Here is a 21935-nt window from a genome sequence, read left to right as displayed (position 1 = left end):
CAAAATTGATGAAACTTTAACCAAACTCATCAAGAAAAAAAAAGAGAGGACCCAAATAAATCAAATAAAAAGTGAAAGACGAGAAGTAACAACTGATACCACAGCAATACAAAGGATTATAAGGAAATGCTATGAACAGCTATATGCCAAGATATTATACAACCTGGGCAAAATGGATAAATTTCTAGAAACATACAGTCTTCCAAAACTGAATCAGGAAGAAGCAGAAAACCTGAGTAGACCAATAACAACCAGTGAAATTGAAGCACTAATCAAAAAACTCCCAGCAAACAAAGTCCTGGACCAGATGGCTTCATAAGCAAATCTTATCAATTATTCAAAGAAGAACTAATGTGTATTCTTCTCAATATAGTCCCAGAAATTCAAGAAAAGGGAAGACTTCCAAGCTCTTTTTATGAGGCCAGTATTATCCTAATTCCAAAAGCAGATAAAGACACAGCAAAGAAAGAAAATTATAGGCCAGTACCCCTGATGAACATAGATGCTAAAATCCTCAACAAACTATTAGCTAATTGTAACCTAAGTTGTGGGCCAGGCCCCTAGTTGTGGACCAGCAATACATTAAAAAGATCATACATCATGATCAAGTGAGATTTCTCCAAGGGGATCAAGGTTGGTACAATATTATAAAACAATAAATATGATATATCAGATAAGCAAAATGAAAGATAAAAATCACACGATCATATTAATAGATGCAGAAAAAGCATTTGGTAAAATCAAGTACCCATTTATGATAAAAACTCTCAGTAAAGTGGGAATAGAGGGATCATGCCTCAACATAATAAAGGCTATATACAAAAACTCTACAGCCAACATTATACTTAATGGGCAAAAACTAAAAGTGTTTCTCTTTTGATCAGGAACAAGACAGAGATATCCACTTTCACCACTCTCATTCTACATAGTACTGGAGGTCCTAGCCATGGCAATCAGACAAAAAGAAGAAATAAAGGCATCCAAATTGGAAAGGAGAAAGTAAAACTTATTATTTGCAGACAACATGACATTGTACAGAGAAAGCCCTATAGACTCCACCAAAAAAACGACGAGACCTAGAGTTGCTGACCTAATGAATTTAGCAGAGTAGTGGGATACAAAATCAATACTTAGAAATCAATGAAATTTTTATACACCAAAAATGAACTATCGGAAAGAGAAACTAAGAAAACAATGCCATTTACTATTACAACAAAAAATAAGGTACCTAGGATTAAATTTAACCAAATGGGTAAAGGACCTGTATTCAGAAAAGTATAGGATGATGAAGAAAGAAACAGAGGAAAATACAAACAAGTGAAAGTATACACCATGTTCATGAATTGGAAGAATTAACATCATTAAAATGTCCATACAACCCAAAGCAATCTTTAGATTTAACACAATTTCTATTAAAATGCCAATGACATAGTTCACAGATGTAACACAAATATTCCAAAAATTTATAGGGAACTGAAAAAGACCCTGAATAGCTTTGGCAATCTTGAGAAAGAAGAACACATTTGGATGGATCACAGTACCTGATTTCAAACTATACTACAAGGCCACTGTAATCTAAACAGTCTGGTACTGGCATAACAACGGACACATAGATTAATGGAAAAGAATAGAGAACCCACAATAAACCCACACTTTCGTGGTCAATGGAGTAAAAACAATCTCTTCAATAAATGGTGTTGGGAAAACTGGACTGGTATGTGCAAAAAAATTAAACTAGACCATCAATTTACAATATACACCAGAATAAATTCAAAACAGATAAATGACTTAAATATAAGTCCCAATATCATAAAAGTCCTTGAGGAAAACATAGGCAGTAAAATTTCAGATATCTTGCATAACACTGTTTTTGTGGATGTATCTCCTGGGGCAAGGGAAATAAAGGAAAAAACAAATGGGACTACATCAAATTCAGTCTTCTGCACAGCTAAAGAAACCATCATCAAAATGAAAAGGGAACCCACTGTATGGGAGAACATATTTGCCAATGATATATCAGATAAGAGTTTAATTTCCAGAATTTATAGAGAACTTATATGACTCAACACCAGGAAGAAAAACAATCCAATTAAAAAATGGGCAAAGGACCTGAATAGATACTTCTCCAAGGAGGACATATAGATGGCCCGTGGACATATGAAAGGATGCTCAGTGTCACTAGCCATGAGAGAGATGCACATTAAAACCACAATGAGAGATCACTTCACATCTGTCAAAATGGCCATCATTAATAAATCAACAAACAACAAATGCTGGTGAGAATGTGGAGAAAAGGGAACCTTAGTGCACTGTTAGTGAGAATGCAGACTGGTACAACCACTGTGGAATTCAGTATGGAGTTTCCTCAAAAAATTAAAAATGAAGCTGCCTTCTGATCCAGTGATCCCACTTCTGGGAATTTCACCTAAGAATCCCTGAAACACAAATTCAAAAGAATATATGCACCCTACATTCATAGCAGAATTATCTTCAATAACCAAGATTTGGAAACAGCTTAAGTGTACATCAGTAGATGAGTGGATAAAAAAACCTGTGGTACATTTACCCAGTGGAATACTAAGCAGCAGTGAAAAAGAAGGAAATCTTACCTTTTGCAACAGCGTGGATGGAACTGGAGACTATTATGCTAAGTGAAATAAGCCAGTTAGTGAAAGACAAATACCATGCGATCTCACCTATAACTTGAATTTAATTAACAAAATAAACTAACGAGCAAAATGGAGTCAGAGGCACAGAAACAAAGAACAGACTGACATGTGCATGAGAGGAGGAAGGAGGAGAGGACTAGCTGAAAGAAGGTGCAGGGACTAGTCAAAGAACATGTATGAGTGACCCATCATGGGCAACAGAGTGGGGTTTGACTGGGAGTGGCAGTTGGGCTGGATGGAGGGCTGCAGAGGAGGAAAAATGGGGACAACTGTAATAGCATTAACAATAAAGTATTTTTTAAAAAGAAGTATATCACCAAGAACAAAGAGAGGATGATAGATTAGAGGGAGTGCCTGGACATGTTAAACACATATTCAAAGCTCCTGTTAGTGGTATTGGCGAAAAATTAGTAATCAGTATCTAGACAACTAAGCAGCTAAATAGTGAGACAGTGATTAACTCTGGAAGGAACCTGAGCAAGACAGAAAATGTAATCACAGTACACTACATAGCCCAGGTGTACATAATATTTGTACATATAATCATAGAAAGAAAAATATACGCATGTATTTAACTCAAAATTGTGATAGAAATATAATGAGGCAGGAAAAATATCTCATGAGGAAGGAGAAATGTCTGTTGGGAATTTCAATAGGAAGCTAAATCTTCATCTTCTGTTCTATGAAGTCAGTAGGTAATGACTTCAACATTAAAAATCATGAGATAGCTATGACATGATATTATTTAGGAATTCAGAGAAAAATATTAGAAGACACTGCTTAAAAACTTGAAAATGGTTGTTTCTGGGAGGCGGGATTGGAAGTGTGAAGGAGTGCTTTTTTCATGATAATTTGGTAGCATTGTTTTAATTTTAACTATGTTTACTATAGTACATTAATTTTAAGAGATAATTTAAATTAATGGAAAGGAGCCCTGGCTGATGTAGCTCTGTGGATTTAGTGCAGGCCTGTGAACCAAAGGGTCATCAGTTCAATTCCCAGTCAGGGCACATGCCTGAGTTGTGGGCCAGGTCCCTCGTTAGGGGACATGCAAGAGGCAACCACACATTGATGGTTCATTGTCTCTCTTTCTCCTTCCTTTCCCCTCTTTCTAAAAATAAATAAATATTTAATAAAATAATGGAAAGGAGTAAATTATAAAATGAAAACCCAATAGGGAGGGTGGCAAAGAAAAGGATAAAGAGCGAAGTTAAAAAAGAAAAACCTGGAAATTATAAGTAAAAACAACAAACTACAAACTTTGAGATCTTTTTAAGATTATGAGAAATAAAAGAATAAAGACAAAGCAGATTCTAGCTTAAACTTTAATAACATGTGCCTGGCATACTTCTGTTTATTCTTTAAGTCCGAATAAAAGGATCATTTCTCCATGAACCCACAAAATCCCAGACACAAGCTTACTTATATATCTGTGCTCCCATTGCATGTGTATATACATTCATTTAACATGCAAACAGTTTTTTTAATAAAATAGATGCCCACAGGGTGAATAAAGCAGGGTAAATGGATACTTTCTGAAGGAGAGGTGCTATATTACATGGTGTGGCCAAAGGACTCTTTAAGGGGGTAATATTCAAGCAGAACTGAAGTGAGAGAAAGAACATTCCTGGCAGAGGGAATAAGAAGTGCAAAGGCCCCGTGGCAAGGAACATCCTGGGATCTTTGGAGAAATCATACAAAAGTTAGGAGGTGTTGCTGGAGCTTAGTGAGCAAGGACAGACGTAGAAAGCAAACTTGGAGGGGTTAGTTCACAAAAGCCTTTGTAGGCTGTGGTAAAGATTTTGTATTGTTCTCTAAGTGTGATAAAAAGCCACTTGGGAATTCTGAACGAGGGAGTGACATGATTTAACTTATTTTTAGAGTACAGCTGATTGCTGGGTGGAAAATGGGTTGAGGGAGGGCAAAAATGAAGATACGGAGACCTATTACAAGACTCTTGAAAAGGTCTAGAAAAACACTGATGGTCATAGTGGTGAAGCAGGAGAGAGTGGCCAGATTTGGAATACATTTCCAAGGAAGAGATGGAAATTGCTGATGGGTTGGATGAGGGAAAAGCATAAGAAGAGTCAAGGATAACTCCAAAGTTTGGAATCTCAGAAACTGAGTCACACTGCCATTTACGGAAACCGGAAACACTAGTAAAGGAATAGAAGTGGGGGGAATATCAAGAATTTGATTTGGAACATGTTAATGTTAATATGCCTATTACATATCCAAACTTAGGTGTTGAATGGGTAGGGAAAGGCTTAATGGAGACGCTGATTTTGGAGACATCCATGAGCTTAAATATGTAGCTCATATTTAAGCCTTGGGACTGAATGAGATCACCCAGGGAATGAAACAGTAGAGAAAAGAGTTGGGAACAGGCATTCCGACTTTTCGAGGCTGGAAGAAGAAGGAGAAGTCAGCAATGGTGACAGAGAAGGAACATCTGTTGAGGTAGGAGGAAATTGGAGGAGAATACTAGCAAGGACCCTAGAGAAAGAAAGTATTTTTAAAAGGGAGCATGAGCCTTATACAGGGCCACAGTCCTGTCTACAAAAACTTTGGCTTCAGATGGCTTTTGCCATTCAAATCATACTGAATTTTAGAAAGTTAGTAAAGCACATAGCCCCAGAGATCGAGGGCAGCCCCCTCCAGGCAGCTGCATTAGGATTTCTGAGTGAAGCGTAGGAGTGGCCTCACTAAGTGAAATAAAGAAAGAGTATCAGTCCAGTCAGATTTTATCAACGGCACTAAATGATATGAGTTACACGAATGTTACTTTGCAGAGCTTTTTGGATATCAAAATTGTGGCTAAAGGATTATAGATGTGCATTTGCTGTCTTCCCAACAGCTAGTTTTGTTGTTTCACCTGGCCATCTCTTGACTTCTTGGCTCTGTTCTTGTTTAAAAATCAAGAAAATAGAGTGCATGTGTTTCTCTGTAGGGGTACAGACACGAGGAGGTGACAGGAAAAAGTGAGAGAGGAGTTTTCCCAACTACGCACAGGGGGCACCACTGTCAGGTTTCACTTCATACACACTTTCCAAAATTTAGGGGTCATGGATGACTTTAAAACTGCTTGGGGTTTTTGAATAGTTTCAAAATGTAAAGTATATTCTTTTGAAAAAGAAGGAAAACAAAATTCTGTAGGAAAGTTTCCAAACCTGGCAAAGATCAACTTATGTAAATGCTGAGATTAAATTTCAGGAATTCGTGGCAGTTGCAAACACAAATAGCTTTTTTGCAAGAGGGATTTGCTTAGTTTTAGGCTATGCATTTACTGCATTTGCATGCTTAACTGATATGGAGAAAATGACATGTATTTCTCTGGTAATTCCATTTCTGAGAAACCAAAGCAGCAGTTAGTAAATTAACAAATTAGTGGTTCTCAACTTTGGGACCAAAGAAAATTGGAATCTGAGCCTCCTCCATAGAGTATGGGACAAATGGAGATTCTCGTGTCTCTGGCTCTGCAGGGAGCAGGGGGATGTCAGGGAAGCTTTTAGGGGCAGGAACAATTTCTAGGGTTGGTTAGCAGGGAGGATGGTTGAACTGACAGATCTGAGAACCTTAGCCTTGGGGTATGAGGCTCAGACTGAGTCTCCAGCCAGAGAGAGAGATCCAGGCAAGACGGTCTTTTACATATTGGAGACAGTCTGTCCTGACACAGCACAGATGCCAGAAAATTGTCAGAAGGAGAAAAAGCATGGAGAAATGGGTTTCGTTGTTTCATTAGTACTAATTAAATCTTAATGAGAGTTCGATTATTGACTTGGGAAGGTAAATCACGAACTCCATGTCTTCATGGGCTGGCTCCTCCTCTCCCCCTTCCAAAACTCTGCTTTTGAGAGAGCGCGGCCCGAGGATGGTTTCCGGGTCCCTACCTCTGTGTGTCTGCTGTCATTTCACAGTGTTCTTTGTGTTCACGAGCATATAAATACAGTTTTAAGAAAAAGTTGCCTGACATCCTTTGTACTTCTTTCCCGGAAATCTATTCAGACTTCCAAGGGCAATTTCCACTATTTTTCTACAGTGTTTTGGGCTGATCAGATTAGTTGAGCAGAAGCCTTAAGTGGAAGTTTGGACTCATCCTTCTGGTGTCCACACCTTGTCCACAGTTTCCTTCCACCGCACCTCCCCACCCAGCTGGCTGACCATCCTGTCGCCCTCGAATGTGTCTAGTTTGGGTTGTTTAGGAAACTGTAATCTGACTGGTTGAGACCTCTCTGGGTATACAGCACAGAGGCACCCATCTGTGCTTATTCTTTCGTGAGGACTTGCTCTCCTAGTATATCCCCCCCAAAAAAATTATGCCAAATATAGCTGATTTCAATCACAAACAAGATTCTCACCTTTAGAATCGTCAAGTTACCCAGCAAAGCTTTCTCTTGCTTCTTCCACTGTTGAAAGCAATCCAGCTGTCTCTATGGATGAAAATGAAAACAAACATAAAAATAAACCACCCTTACATTTTAAAGAGTGGAGAAAATTGGCCATATTAAAAATTTCAAACAGATGGTGAGGCACTTTATATTTTTATTTTGACATTTACTTACCCAGTGGGAGTATAATTGAGCCGTATTTTTAAGCCCACTCAAAGTAACCTTCATCTGAAAATGTAGACAAACGTATCGAGAATGCTCTCCACCAATCCACATAGCTTAAGCACACAGGGACACTAAGTCTCCCTCCCCTTGGTCAGCCTAACCAAGGGCCACTCAGGATAGAAACCTTCTCCCTAAGAATTTTGGCCTCTTACCATCCTCCCTTCCTCCCATCTTGCCCCAGTCAATGCCATTTCCCACAGAGCTGGCAAAAGCATCTAAATTGGCCCACGCCAGCCCTCTGCTTCAAATCAACCTTTTGATGACTCCATATGGCCCTCAGAATTAAGTTAGAACTCTAGTATTAGCATGTTACCAAAGCCATCCTCGATCTGACCCTGCTCACCCCTCCCTGCCTCAGTCCTGTTCTCACCTCCCCTGTGTACTCTGCACTTGAGCCATTCTAAGCCACGTGTCGTCTCAAGATGAGCCCCCCTCCCTCACTGCCAGGTGTTTGCACTCACTGCCCTCTCTGCCTGGGAAACCCTGATGCTCCTTGCTCACCTTCCTCATGCCCCCCTTTTCTTCTTGACTTAGTTTCATTGCAATCCAGTGATACTATTTTACCACACTAAAATATGCCCAGTGATAACTTTGATTAAAACATTGAGAACACTATGGCTTCACTGATTATTCTCATGCTTGTCCATGATTTTCAAGCTTACTGAGCATATTTCATTTTACGCATTTTCCCATGTTGTTCAATAAAAACACATTAAAATTCTGTGACAATACAACCTTCCAAAAAGGCAACTAAAAAAGACAAACATTTTGTCTAAATTGCTGAATGCAGTCTAGCCACGAGTGAATGATTCTTTTCCACATATGATGGAATTTTCCACTAATGTGTCTTACTGATTCTGGCCATACCCATGAGTGTCCTGGTCATGCCTGTCACACACGCTCCACTCCTGAAATAGCAACCCCCTGCACTTGATGTGTTCTGTTTCCATTTTTTTTTACTCCATAATTGGATAAATGATAATATTTGAACTGCTTCTTGAACAAAACTGAATTATAATCTCAATTTTAAAGGACATGCAGGTGTTATGGGATTAACCTGAGTTTTCATAGTGTTTGCAGATCAGACAAAAATAAAAGTCCTAACGTTGGACCCTGCTTTCAGTTCCAAGGTCCTTCCACTTTGGGAAATAATTTAAGAAAGAGAATTCATCCTTTTTTTTTCTGAAAGCTAATAGCCTTTGAGAAGGGTGAGTTCCAGAGCAGTGGCCCCAGACCAAGATGGTCAGCAGCCCTTCCAAGGTTCAATGTGGAATTGGCGGACACTTTACTTTCATTATACCTGCTATGGGGACATCTTTGGTTCATATCACCTTTTTACTTCCTCCTTTTGTGAAGTGTCACTTGCCTGAAATAGCTTTTAAGTGATCGGCTTTATGCATGTTTTCTGTAGAGCACTAGTTCTTTCCTTTGAGATGTGAATTTAATTTTAGTAAATTTCAGCACAGGTGCTGGTTAACAAAGCAGTACCACCCAGAATACCAAACCCATGCCAGCAAAAATGTCCCCCTGCGAAATCAGCAATATTAACAGCAATGGAGCAAGGATTAATAAAGATAGAGAGAGATTAAGAATATTATCAGGTTGGAAGAAGGGAACATGAGATGACTAAAGGAGATAAAAATGATTTTGAGGGGGAAGGAGGAGAAATAATAAGAGTAAGGAATAAAAACAAGGCAAAGAAAGGGATAAAATAATATTAAAAACGTAAGTAAAACAAGGAAGGGTGATGGCAAAATGGTGTAAGAAAAGGGAAGCGTATATAACATATGGTTTGAAATAAAATTAAAAAGGTAGTGAACCAGAGGGAACAAAACCACAACAGGGTCAGTAAAAATGGCAGCTGAGCAGAGAGGAATAAAAGTGGAAAGAGAATAAGGATATTATACAACAGGGAAAAGAAAACATGAGCTGTCTATAGTAAAGAGAAATGATTTTAAGAGTATAAGGGGAGAAAAAATAATAAAAGTAAGGAATAGAATCCAGGTCAGAAAGGGAAAAAAATAAAATTCCAAACTCAAATAGGTAATAGCAGGAAGAAGATGAAATGGAGTAAAACAGGAGAGAGTAACCTATGAGATTTGAAATTTAAAAAATAGTGAACAAATACAAATATAATTGAAGAACAGCAATAACTGTAATATCCACACGAAATAAGCCACGATTTATAAAAGTGGAAAGGAAATAAGAATATTATAAGAAGGGACAAAAGAATATAACCTGACTACAGGAAGGAAGAATGCTTTTAAGAAGATAGTGGGAAGAGAAATAGTAAAAGTAAGGAATAGGAACAAGGAGTAGTGTGGGGGAAAATAAAATTTACAATGTAAATAAGAAAGGACAAGAAGAAGGCAAAATGGAGTAAGACAGGAGAAGGGTACAATGTGAGATTTGAAATAACAATAAAATAAAAAATAAGCCCTGAATGGTGTAGCTCAGTGGACTGAGCCCTGGCCTGTGAAGCAAGGGGTCGCTGGTTTGATTCCCAGTCAGGGCACATGCCTGGGTTGCGGGCCAGGTCCCCAGTGGGGGCCACGGTGAGAGGCAACCACACATTGATGTTTCTCTCCCTCTCTTTCTCCCTCCCTTCTCCTCTCTCTAAAAAAAAATTAAATAAAATATTAAAATAACAATAATATAAAATCTAATAAAAAGCATAATAAATAAAGGACAAAGAATAGTGAATTAGTTGGAACGCAATGGAAGCAAAAGAAGAAATATTAGACTGAAAACTATACTTGAACAACAATGAAAATAAATTTAAAATAATAAAAATAATAAAAAATTTTTAAAAAGAAGAATTATTAAAAGGTGATGTGAAATGAAGAAAAAATGCAAATTCTGAAGAAGAATGAGGTGATTTGTCTCAGTAGTTTTGTGTTTGCCTTCTGACTTCTCTTCTGGATCCTTCTCTTCTTCTCTGGTTTTTATCAGTTCAACGTCCAAGGTTGGGTCGTCCATGTTCCAGTAGCAACTCCTGTACCACCTTCACCTGCCTCTGGAGGGAGCTTCTGTTGTGATCGGGAGGGTGGGACCCCTGAGTATCCCCTGGGAAGCACTGTTCAGTCTTCTGGGAAAGTTGTGGTTGTGTTCCCCCTGCCCCTACACCACCCATCTCGGTCTGTCCCAGCTTATTTCCAAGAATATATAACTTATGATGAATCAGCTGCCATTTCAAGGGAGGGGCCAATCTGTGTAAGAGCTCTTTCCTGCTTGGTGTTCACGTCAGCTCTGTGTGTAAGCTGAGACTGAGTGGGGCTCTGATTCCCTCTTTCGGCACTGATTTCCGATCTCCCTGCTTTGCTGGCCCAGGTGAAACAGGACTCTAGGAACCAGTGTATTTTTTCTCCCTGAGGGAAGTTCAAAATGGCTTCTTTAGGCATTCTTCTTTCTGTCTTTCTTTTGTAGACATGCACCCTGCACGGAGTTCTTGAGCCTGACCTGCCCGTTTTGCCGATCTTCCCTGTTGATGGTGCTTTTGATCCTGCAGGAGGTGGGGGCTGGGTGCAACCTTCCTTTCCCAGAGGTTCAATCTCTACCAGGGTAGGGGGTTCTGTCTGGCTGTAAAGAACCTCAGGTGCTTAACTCCCACCCTTTAGTTCCCAGCCCTTTACCCTTGAAGCAGACAGAGTCCTGAACTTTCTACTCTGCACACCTTCTGCCCTGCCAGCTGTGCCAGGGCCGGGGCGGGAGCGGGGTGCTAAGAAGTCTCCTTGTTGTGCACCTTTCTGATCTCTCTGGCCAGCTGCACTGAGTGGGAACAAACTGCACCCTCCATCCTCTCCCCTTGCTGGCAGGGCAACTGAGGTTCCTGCCCAGCATGCCTCAGCTCCCCTTTTAAAAAAAGTCCCTCTGGGCACTCCTGCTGTAGCACTTAGTTATTGTCCAGTTTTCCATGCACAACACCTCTCCAAAAAGCCAGCAATCTCTGACAGTCATAGCTGGCCATGGCCTGTCTCTGTCTGGCGCGGGTGCAGATAGAATCCCTCCCTCTCTCTGGTACTCTCCTGATTGGCATTTGCTGCTGCAGCTATGGGTACACTGCTTGCTGTGTGTGTGTAGCCTGGATCTACCGAACTTTGTGTACCCAAGTCACTCCCAGCCCAGGTCTAGAGTTCCCTGCCCTGTGAGGGTAGGAAGCCACAAAGCTTTGATCTCTGACCAGGCTCTCCATGGCTGCAGGCACCATGCATGGGGTATTTCCCCTTCAACCTAAAAAATCTTCTTACTGCCTGTTGCAAAGCACCTTTTGTACTCCTTGGCTTCCAAACTTCAAATCAGCTAAGATTCTGGTGAATGTTCAGTTTATTTTTCAGATGATCAGCCAAGTGTCCAAGTTGGGGGCAAAATCAAGTTAGCTGTCATCTTTAACTCAATTTTTTCATTTTTTAAAAAAATTGTTGTTTAGTTACAGTTTTCCTAATATTTCCCTTGTTGTTCTCCCCTGCCCTTCCCAACCCAACCCCATTCTCTCAGTCAATCCCCATCCTTTTGTCTGTGTCCATGGGTCCTTTATACACGTTCTTTGACTATACATATCCATGGGTCCTTTATACATGTTCTTTGTTAACTCTTTCTCATAGCTTTATTTTTTAATATATTTTATTGATTATGCTATTACAATTGTCCTATTTTTTTCCTTTTATTCCCTTCTGCCCTGTACTCCTCCTCCCACCATCATTTCCCCACCTTAGTTCATGTCCATGATTCATACATATAAATTCTATGGCTTCTCCATTTCCCACACTATTTTTAACCTCCCCTTGTCTCCTTTGTACTTACTGTTTATGCTTCTTATTCCCTGTACTTCTTCCCCCATCCTTCCCCTCCCCTCCCCACTGATAACCCTCCATATGATCTCCATTTCTGTGATTCTATTCCTGTTCTAGTTGTTTCTAAGCTCATTTTTGGTTTGTTTTTTTAGGTTCAGTTGTTGATAGTTGTGAATTTGTTATCATTTTACAGCTTGTGTTTTTGATCTTCTTCTTTTTCTTAGATAAGTCCCTTTAACATTTCATATAATAAGGGCTTGGAGATGACAAAATCCTTTAACTTGACCTTATGTGGGAGGCACTTTATCTGCCCTTCCATTCTAAATGAAAGCTTTGCTGGATAAAGTAATCTTGGATGTGGGTCCTTGCCTTTCATGACTTGGAATACTTCTTCCCAGCCCCTTCTTGCCTGCAAAGTTTCTTTTGAGAAATAAGCTGATAGTCTCCTAGGAACTTCTTTGTAGGTAACAGTCTTCTTTTCTCTTGATGCTTTTAATATTCTCTTCCTATCTTTAATCTAGGGTAATGTAATTATGATGTGCCTTGGTATGTACTTCCTTGGGTCCAAATTCTTTGAGACTCTGTGAGCTTTCTGGGCTCCCTGGAAGTTTATTTCCTTTGCCACATTGGGGAAGCTCTCCTTCGTTATCTTTTCAAATAAGTTTTCTATTTCTTGCTCTTCTTCCTCTCCTTCTGGCACCCTATGATTGGGATGTTGGAGCACTTAAAGTTGTTCTAGAGGTTCCTAAACCTCTCCTCATTTTTTTGAATTTTTGTTTTTTCATTCTGTTCTAGTTGAATGTTTATTTCTTCCTTCTGCTCCAAATCATTGATTTGAGACCCTGCTTCCTTCCTGTCACTGTTGGTGCCCTGTACATTTTCTTTTATTTCACTCTTCATAGATTTCACTTTTTCCTCTATTTTACAACCATACTCAACCATTTCTGTGAGCATCCTGATTACCAGTGTTTTGAACTCTGCATCTGATATGATGGCTATGTCTTCATGGCTTAGTTGTACCTTTTCTGGAGCTTTGATCTGTTTTTTCATTTGGGCCATATATTTTTTTGTCTCAGTGCACTTGTTACGTAGTAAGGGGTGGGGCCTCAGCTTTTTTCCAGGGCAGGGTAACCACATGTTGCTGCATTGTGGTGCTGTATGTGGGGAAGGGGTCAGAGAAGGAACAATGCCACTTGCTGAGCTCTTGGCTAGCTTTCGGTCACTTCCTTTGCTACCCACAAGCAAATTGGGCCCTTCTGGTGCTGATTCCCAGGTGGGTGGGTTTGTGTATATTCTAAGACACTGTGGTTCTCTCCAAGAAACTCTCCAGTGAGGCTGGGAGTTTCTCCCACTGCCTCAATCCCCACATGTTTTTTCAGTCAGAAGTTTTTAGACTCTATTTCCCCATGCTGGAACCCTGTGTTGTGTGGTGTATCTTTCTCCTTAGTTGTTCCTCCTGGTTTATCCACATGCACATGTGGGACCATCTGCTCTGCCAGCTGCTGCCTCACCCACCCTTATCCTCCTGCTGCTTCCTTGCCTGGAGTTCTTTCTGCCCCGCTGCCTGTCTCCACCCTGCCTACTGGTTTAGATGAGTGTTTCTTCTTTAACTCCGTGGTTGTTGGACTTCCATACAGTTCAATTTTCTGGCAGTTCTATTTTTTTGTTTTTAATTTGTTGTTGTCCTTCTCTTTGTTATGCAAGGAAGCAAAGTATATCTACCTATGCCTCCATCTTGGCCGGAAGTCTCTCGTAGCTTTCTTAATCGAACTTATACTAATTTATTGAATCCCTTGTAAATCTAATCACTTCACATTTGGGCAGCTTACTCTCCTAGTAGACAGGAAACACAGTGCATGAATATTTTTTCCTTTTAGAAGAAAGTTTGTATATTAAGTTTAGAAAACTTAGGCAAAACCAAATTAAATGTCTTACTGTTTTTTATTGCTTCAGTGTCCTGGATCAAAATGGCTCATACATGCTTAATATAATTAATTTGACAGTTAATTTAGGCATAGGCAGCTTGGAAGCAGACAGGACCTTTACAGCTGGGTTACTTGAGGCAAGTTACATAACCAGTCTGAGCTTTATTGTCTTCATCAAATATAGTTGTTAGGAATAGGAAACGAGATGACAACCAGTGTAGCAGCTTATTGATCTTCTTCTCTAACGCTCCTTCCCTTGCTTTTTAAACAAGTATTTCAGTTAAAGTTCATGAGATCCAGATGATAAAGCCACAAACACAATCCTTGTTCTCTTGTTTCTCAAAAAAAAAGAATAAAAAGAAATTAACTACAAGCAAGTGATTAACCCTCATGATTTTAAAAGAAATACATGAATATGAATCATCTATGTATATTAATATTATATGTAAACAATGTGGCTTTGTGTGACCCAGACATGCCACTGATTTTATAGAAAAGGAGTGTGCAAATGTTAATCTGGAATTCCTCCACATTCCTCAATATTGATTACTAAATTTGGAATTGAAGGGAGTTCTGACCATAATCACAAGAAACTCAAATGCAGGAAGATGCTACTTTCCCTGCTGCTTTGTTTCTTCGTCCCAGTGACAGAGGATTACTCAGTGAACCCTTTGTAGGATGCCTTCCACTTGAGAGTTAGACCTGGGCGTGTCTTAGTGTTTGTACAAACAGGTTAACCTGATGGAAGTTCATTTTTATGCAAAGATACTTCTGCCCCATCATTTTAACTGTGTTTACTTATTCAGATGCCACTTTGAATTATTACTTTTCAGACTCTTTTTTGACCATCCACAAACATTATTCAGGACATTAGGCAGATCCAAGACCTAATTCTTACCATGGACCTTGAGGTAATTTTGATGAATTGCCTAGATGAAAGATGGGTAACTCTTCAGCTAGAAATGTAGTCTCAGAATTTGAAGGGGCCTTAATGATCTCTAGTCCAGTCACACATTTGAAATTTAGACTTACTCTGTTACTTCCCAGTCAAGTGTTATGCAGCCTTTCAGAATATTGTCTGGAGAGCTCAAGCTGTTGAAAAGTTCCTCCTTGACTTGCACCCCACAGCTTCCATCCTCGGCTCCAAATTCTCTTGGAGACATAAAAAACAACTCTGCCCTCAATTAGGAGGCTTCAAACTTCTTGAGGAGAGGAACTGCACCTACTATAGCTTCTAGTAGCTTGATAAATGATCGCTGGATGGAGTTAAAAGCAAGAAATGCTGTTTTTTATTTTGATATATATCTTACAGAATAAAAAATGATGAATACATTTAAGTTCTACTGAGAAGGTATCATACAAAGTAACTGATTTTATTGTTTAAATGCCATAGCTGATATATTTTATTCTTTCAGTCTTAAAATTCAGCACTTTTACCTGTTTGTCTTATGTATTGCAGCTTACCCTCATTATAAAATAAGATATTCAGGCACACTATAGATACTAACTCTTAGACATCACATATGTGGGACACAGTGTCTAGGACACAGTGTCAGACACAAGGCACGGAGAAGTTGAGACCCCACTGAAGTGGGAGTTAGGAATTCAGGGTTCCAGCCCCAGCCCCATGACTACCATCTGAGTGACCTTAGCTCTTGGTTCCTCGTCTGCAAACTGCAAAGGTTGAATCAGATGTTCTCTTGTCCTCCCCAGTTTTACAAATCATTTGTGTTTTTAGACTTTTCTGTCCCGTGTGGTAGAGTAGCTACAAAGTCAAAGAACACAGACGTCTGATTTCCAGTTCAGTTCTCAATTTACATTGCCAAGAACTATCCACTGTTAAAGCGAGGGGTGCTTCCCCCACCCCTTTTCTCATTTCAGAACACTTTTCTTCAGGAAACAGTGCGCAGAGAGTGTGAAGAACGCTTTGAATTGACAGAGGCTTTGAGTCAAGCCAGAGAACAGCTCCTGGAGCTCAGGAAGCACAGTGGAAGTTTACCATTGTCACCGTGTTTCCCCAGCCAGGGCAGCCTAACCTCCTCTGCTGCCACAGTCAGTAATCAGGGAGAGAGAAGCACTTCGAGACTGAACTCGGAAAAAGGAATCAGAATCCCCAGCCTGCACGGAGTGCCAAAACCCACCTTTTCTCCACCATCAACTCAGCCCAAGAGGGCCAACAGCTCAGGTTTGCCCACTGTCCTCCAGCCACATCCTCCCAGGGGCCAGGCATCTTCAGTAAGTAAGACCAGGCAAAGACTGGCTGCCCTTCTGTGGAAACTGAATCATCAGTGATTGGTCCAAAGTCTGGAGCATATCCACATGGCATGCCTGGTTGTTCCCAGAGTGCGGGAGACTCGCTGTAACTGAGGATGACAGAAATCAAATTAGTATCACAGATCACGAATGTGATGTCTACAGATATTCTTAACAAAAGAGTTCAAAAAGCTAGAAAATTGGGAAGCCGCATTTTCAAGAGGCCTTTCAAATTGCAACAAATAATGGAATTATTGGGATTCCACTTTCTGTATTTATGGATTATGTGTTTAGATATGCTCTATAAATATACCCCTTCAGAGATCATAGGTAAAATTTTTCACCCATGGCATCTTTTCTATATTTTTTAACAAGCAGAGGTATCTCCACAAAAAAAAGATTATAATGGTTTTGTTGATGTTTTTTCATTGGTTTGTTAAGCTGAATAGGTTAAAGAGATGTAATTAGTATTCCAAATAGACAATAAAAGTACATTAGTCTTTAATTAGATAATTTCCAGCAGGCTTAGTTCAAATTTTCACAGAGTTTGTCACCACCACCACCACCATCCGCAGCATCACCCCTCTCCACCTCACAGTCTAGTTGGTCAATCTAATCTCCTTTTAGGCGAGGTCAGAAGGAATGGTAGGTGACCTTCAGGAAGGCACTCTTCCCTGGGCCTCTTCTAACAAACAGAGACCAGCGACTCCAATTCAGGGAATGGGTAGTTCACTTTTCAAACTGTAGAGATTATGTTAGAAAGCTGAAAACCTGGCCCTGAAAATATTACCCCATAGAGGCTTTCTACGTTGAATCTTGTTGGCACTCAGAGTTAGGTTTTGACTTGAACTTGTATTCTCAAGCCATTGAGAAAGGAACTAATTCAAGAGTGTAATAGAGACACATAGCCCTGATTTGGGGTTCCAACTTTGTTAGGCCTGAAAATGGGCAACGGCTTAACATGTTTCCTAATTCCAGTGTGAAACATTAAACCCAGAAACCAGACAAGCTATTTTGAGTTATCGTGAAGTTTCAGGCTCTACCTGTTTCTAAAAATATCTCTTTCTCTTAAGCTAGTGTTCATCTATCTTTTTCTCCATCTAAGAGAAGTGCATTTTTCTTCTAAGACTGGCTTTACTTAACCCTTCATCTGACTGCATCATGGACATCTAGGTTTCTTTCTCCCCAGTTAGAATGACATAAGACATGTGAAATATGGCAGGTAAAACTCTCTGTTACTGAGCGATCATATTGAGAAGAGAATCCAAATGTACTAGAAATCCCTCCCCTAGGCAAAAAATCTAAAGTTACTAAGAAAAATCGACCAGTAGTAGATTTTTTTAATTTTAACCTCAGAAAAATTCTACATTAGATCCACTCTTTTTCCTGACTAGTATAAGTGAGCACATATTATGTTAAGGCTTAAAATGCTTATTTTTGTTTTATAGAGATTGGTGTTCTTTATAATGGCATTTGACAAGAGAACATAACATCATAGAATAATGGTGCTGGGGTAGACCTTAGAGGTCACCTTAACAACCTCTTTACAATCAGGAATATCCCAAAGAGGTCTGCTTGTCAGGGACAGAGCTAGAACCACGGTTACTTGATCCGAATATTTCCACCTCACTTTCCCCAGCTTCCATCATGACTTTTGTCAGAAGCACCTACACTAAATTTACCTACTAGTTTCTTTAAATGCATTCTCATTTTTAAAATATACTTTATTGATTATGCTATTACAGTTGAGCCAAGTTTTCCCCCTTCCCCCTCCACCACCCAGTACCCACCTTCCTTCCAGCAATCCCCCCACCTTAGTTCATGTCCATGGGTCATGCATATAACTTCTGGGGCTTGTCCATTTTCCATACTATTCTTAACCTACCCCTGTCTGTTTTTGTACCTACCATTTATGCTTCTTATTCCCTGTATCTTTTCCCCCATTCACTGCCTTCCCCTTTCCACTGATAACCCTCCAAATGATCTCCATATCTGTAAGTCTTTTCTTGTTCTGGTTGTATGCTTTGTTGTTGGTTTTTTTTTTAGATTCAGTTATTGAGAGTTGTGAATTTATTATAATTTTAATGTTCATAGTTTTTTAAAATATATTTTATTGATTATGCTCTTTTCCTATGCTAATAGGACAGTTGTCCTATTTTTTTCTCCCTTTTATTCCCTTCTGCCCTGTACTCCTCCTCCCACCATCATTCTCCCACCTTAGTTCATGTGCATGGTTCATACATATAAATTCTATGGCTTCTTCATTTCCCATACTGTTTCTAACCTCCCCCTGTCTATTTTGTACTTACTGTTTATGCTTCTTACTTCCTGTACATTTTCCCCCATTCTCCTCCCTCCCCCTTCCTACTGATGGCACTTCGTGTGATCTCCATTTCTGTGGTTCCCTTCCTGTTCTAGTTGTTTGCTTAGCTCTTTTTTGTTTTTGTTTTTGTTTTTTAGGTTCAGTTGTTGATAGTTGTGAGTTTGTGGTTACTTTAATGATCACAGTTTTTGATCACATTCTTTTCTTAGATAAGTCCCTCCAACATTTCATATAATAAGGGCTTGGAGATGACAAAATCCTTTAACTTGACCTTATGTGGGAAGCACTTTATCTGCCCTTCCATTCTAAATGAAAGCTTTGCTGGATAAAGCAATCTTGGATGTAGGTCCTTGCCTTTCATGACTTGGAATACTTCTTCCCAGCCCCTTCTTGCCTGCAAGGTTTCTTTTGAGAAATCAGCTGATAGTGTCCTGGGAACTCTTTTGTAGATAACTATGTCCTTTTCTCTTGCTGCTTTTAAGATTCTCTTCCTATCTTTAATCTAGGGTAATATAATTATGATATGTCTCAGTGTGGTGCTCTTTGGGTTCAACTTGTTTGGGACACTCTGTGCTTCCTGGACTTGTATGTCTGTTTCCTTTGCCAGATTAGGGAAGTTTTGTTTCATCATTTTTTCAAATAAGTTTTCTGTTTCTCGCTTTCCCTCTTCTCCTTCTGGCACCCCTATGATTTGGATATTAGTACATTTGGAGATGTCCCAAAGGCCTCTTATACTATCCTACTTTTTAAAAAAATTCTTATTTCTTTCTTGTTGGTCTGGTTGAATGCTTGTTTCTACTTTATGTTCCAAATTATTGATTTGAATCCCAGCTTCTTCTCCTTTACTATTGGTTCCCTGTAGATTTTTTTCTTTATTTCACTTATTATAACTTTCTCCCTTTATATTTTTTATGTTCTCAGTGAGTTCTTTGAGCATCCTGAGCATTAATGTTCTCGAACTCTGCATCTTATAGGTTGGTTGTCTCCATTTTGTTTAGTTCTTTTTCTGGGGTTTTGTTATGTTTCTTTATTTGGGCCATATTTCTTTGTATCCTCAATTCAGCAGCCTCCCTGTGTTTGTTTCCATGTTTTAGGTAGAGCTGCTTTGACTCCCTGTCTTAGTAGTGTGGCCTATGTAGAAAGAGCACTTGTAAACTGTGGTGGAGCCTTAGGTAATTGCCAGGGTGTGGCAACCCACTTCACCACTTTGTGGTTCTCTGTGGCAGGAGGGCTCGGAGAGGGGACAGTGCTGCTGCCTGGCTTCTGGGGGTTTGCCCAGCATTCCCCTCATTTCCAGTCACTTCACCCAACTCCCAGTATGCAACTGGCACCCTTCCAGCTGTTGCCCAGGGGCTGATTCCCAGAGTGGATGGATTTGTGTATGTTCTAAAACCATGAGGGCCCTTTAAGTGGAGTCTCCAGAAAATCTGGCAGTTTCTTCCACTGCTCCATCCCCCACTGGTTTTTACAGCCAGAATTTGTGGGGACTTATCTTCCTGGTACTGGAAACCTGTGCTGTGCTGTCTGGCCTGGGGCTGGGATCGCTCACTCCCAAGGTGTCCCTCTTGGTTTTTATCGACCACACGTGAAAGCGGGACCACCCATTCCACCGTTGCTGCTGCTGCTGTGCCTCACCTACTCTCCTCGCCTCTTCACCCGTCTTGCATCTCTGCCCCCTTACCTGTCTGGATGAATATGGCTACTTTAAACCCTTGGTTGCTGGACTTCCATACAGTTCAATTTTCTGATAGCTCTGGGTGTCATTTGTTTTGAGGTTTAGTTGTAATTATCTCTGTGGTTGCACGAAGAGGCAAAGCAAGTCTACCTATGCCTCCGTCTTGACTGGAAGTTGCATTCAGATTTTTAACTTAAAGTTATATCAAAAAGAAACCCAAGGAAGAATATCTTTAAAATAATGAGGTTGATTTTCTAGTTATATTTTTCCTTAATATGCTTAAAATAAATGTGTATCTATTAAAATAGTAAATATTAATATACCTTTAAAATTACCTTGTATAATGTGAGCAGTAATCATGCCAATTCTGGAGACCACTGCACTAAACCTCAGTGTTTCTGATCTGGTGTTTGTATGTTTAAATTATAACTTTTCATCACATGAGGGAGAAGACAAAAGCTGGTGAAAGCTTTAGCAAAGGCATAAGAGAATATTTGGGACAACAGTCTTTGTTATCCAATTATACAGGATTTTCCAATTTGCAATCATAGCTCTCTTTTCGGGAACCATAAGGATACATTTTTCCTAAATTTTTAACATATTTAAATTTGTAAAGGAGGTTCCACAAAAGCTTTTCTAAAGTGATGTAACAAGTATCAGTGTGAACCCTTGGTTTGTTTGTTGTTACTCTCTTGCTTTCACCATGAGTAATTATGTGAATAATCATTCAGAGAATACAGTCGTGATTGCAGTAAGACTGTGTTGTATTTCACGAGTATATCAGAGACGTAATTCTATAGATAAACAGAGAGACAAGATTTACCTGTATTTCAACCTAGACGATTTGAATGGTACAGTCTAATCTGTGTGTATATCTTTTTTAAAAAGACACTTAAAGGGAAGAGCGTTAGAGTAAGTAACCTGGGAGTTAAGAACACATTTGAATTTTCCTTGATTTTCTCATCATGATAAACAAACTCCTGGCATGAAACAGTATCAGCAATGTTAAGAAAGTAGTGATTATGGCAAAATAAAGTTCTTGAATACATATAATGGGTATTAAGTCTAGTAGTTTTAATTTCTCTATAGACACATGTTTTCAGTGGCTTCACTGGGAGGATTTATAGTTCAAAAGCAAAGAATGTCATAGAAAATATTTCTTAGAGAATTCTTAGAAAATTATAACTCTATTTGTTTTTCTTCTTAAACTAATATCGGTGGACAAAGATGGCAGAGTCCTATATTTAATAGATTTCTCAAGCAATTTTTTAAGGTCTTGAACATAGACTTACTATATTTATAGTTAGAACTGCTTTAAAGTTATTTTTTCAGGCAATGGAATTGACTGGAAGAGACATTAATCTTAAAAATTATGTCAGACTAAGATTGTTTTTGTACTTTTCAATACTCTGAAATGTCTTTTTTGTTAATTCCATTGTTTTTTACACAGTTCAATTTAAAGTGGTTTACTAAGACAGAGTTGTGAAGGCTCTGTATGTCCTGCAATTCTATTTTCCAGTCATTACCAAGCACTAGTGCCACTCTGAAGAGCAGTGGGTGGAAGAAATCGGAAGTCTTTGGGCAGTAAATAAAACGATACGCCAAGATTGGAAAGAAAGTCCAGTAGTTTACACCTTTGGGGCAAAGCCAGTGAATGATTAGCTTGCTGCTCAGAAGACGTAAAACC

General features: G+C 39.4%; 1 protein-coding gene across 1 annotated transcript in view; it reads left to right on the top strand.

The window, feature by feature from the left end:
• The window catches only part of LEKR1 (leucine, glutamate and lysine rich 1), a 154228-nt gene extending 137363 nt beyond the window's left edge, over window positions 1-16865 (top strand). The window contains exon 13 of the mRNA XM_037046671.1: window positions 15879-16865. Within this exon, the coding sequence (XP_036902566.1) occupies window positions 15879-16289 (411 nt within the window). The 3' untranslated portion in view covers window positions 16290-16865. The remainder of the gene's footprint in view (window positions 1-15878) is intronic.
• Window positions 16866-21935: the final 5070 nt, after the last annotated feature.

The sequence above is a fragment of the Sturnira hondurensis genome, unplaced genomic scaffold (genome assembly GCF_014824575.4).
Source record: "Sturnira hondurensis isolate 20B ecotype Veracruz unplaced genomic scaffold, ASM1482457v3 Scaffold0005279, whole genome shotgun sequence".
In the NCBI taxonomy this organism is placed as follows: domain Eukaryota; kingdom Metazoa; phylum Chordata; class Mammalia; order Chiroptera; family Phyllostomidae; genus Sturnira; species Sturnira hondurensis.
Note: the sequence above shows the minus strand (reverse complement) of the source record. Positions and strands in the feature narration are given on the sequence as shown.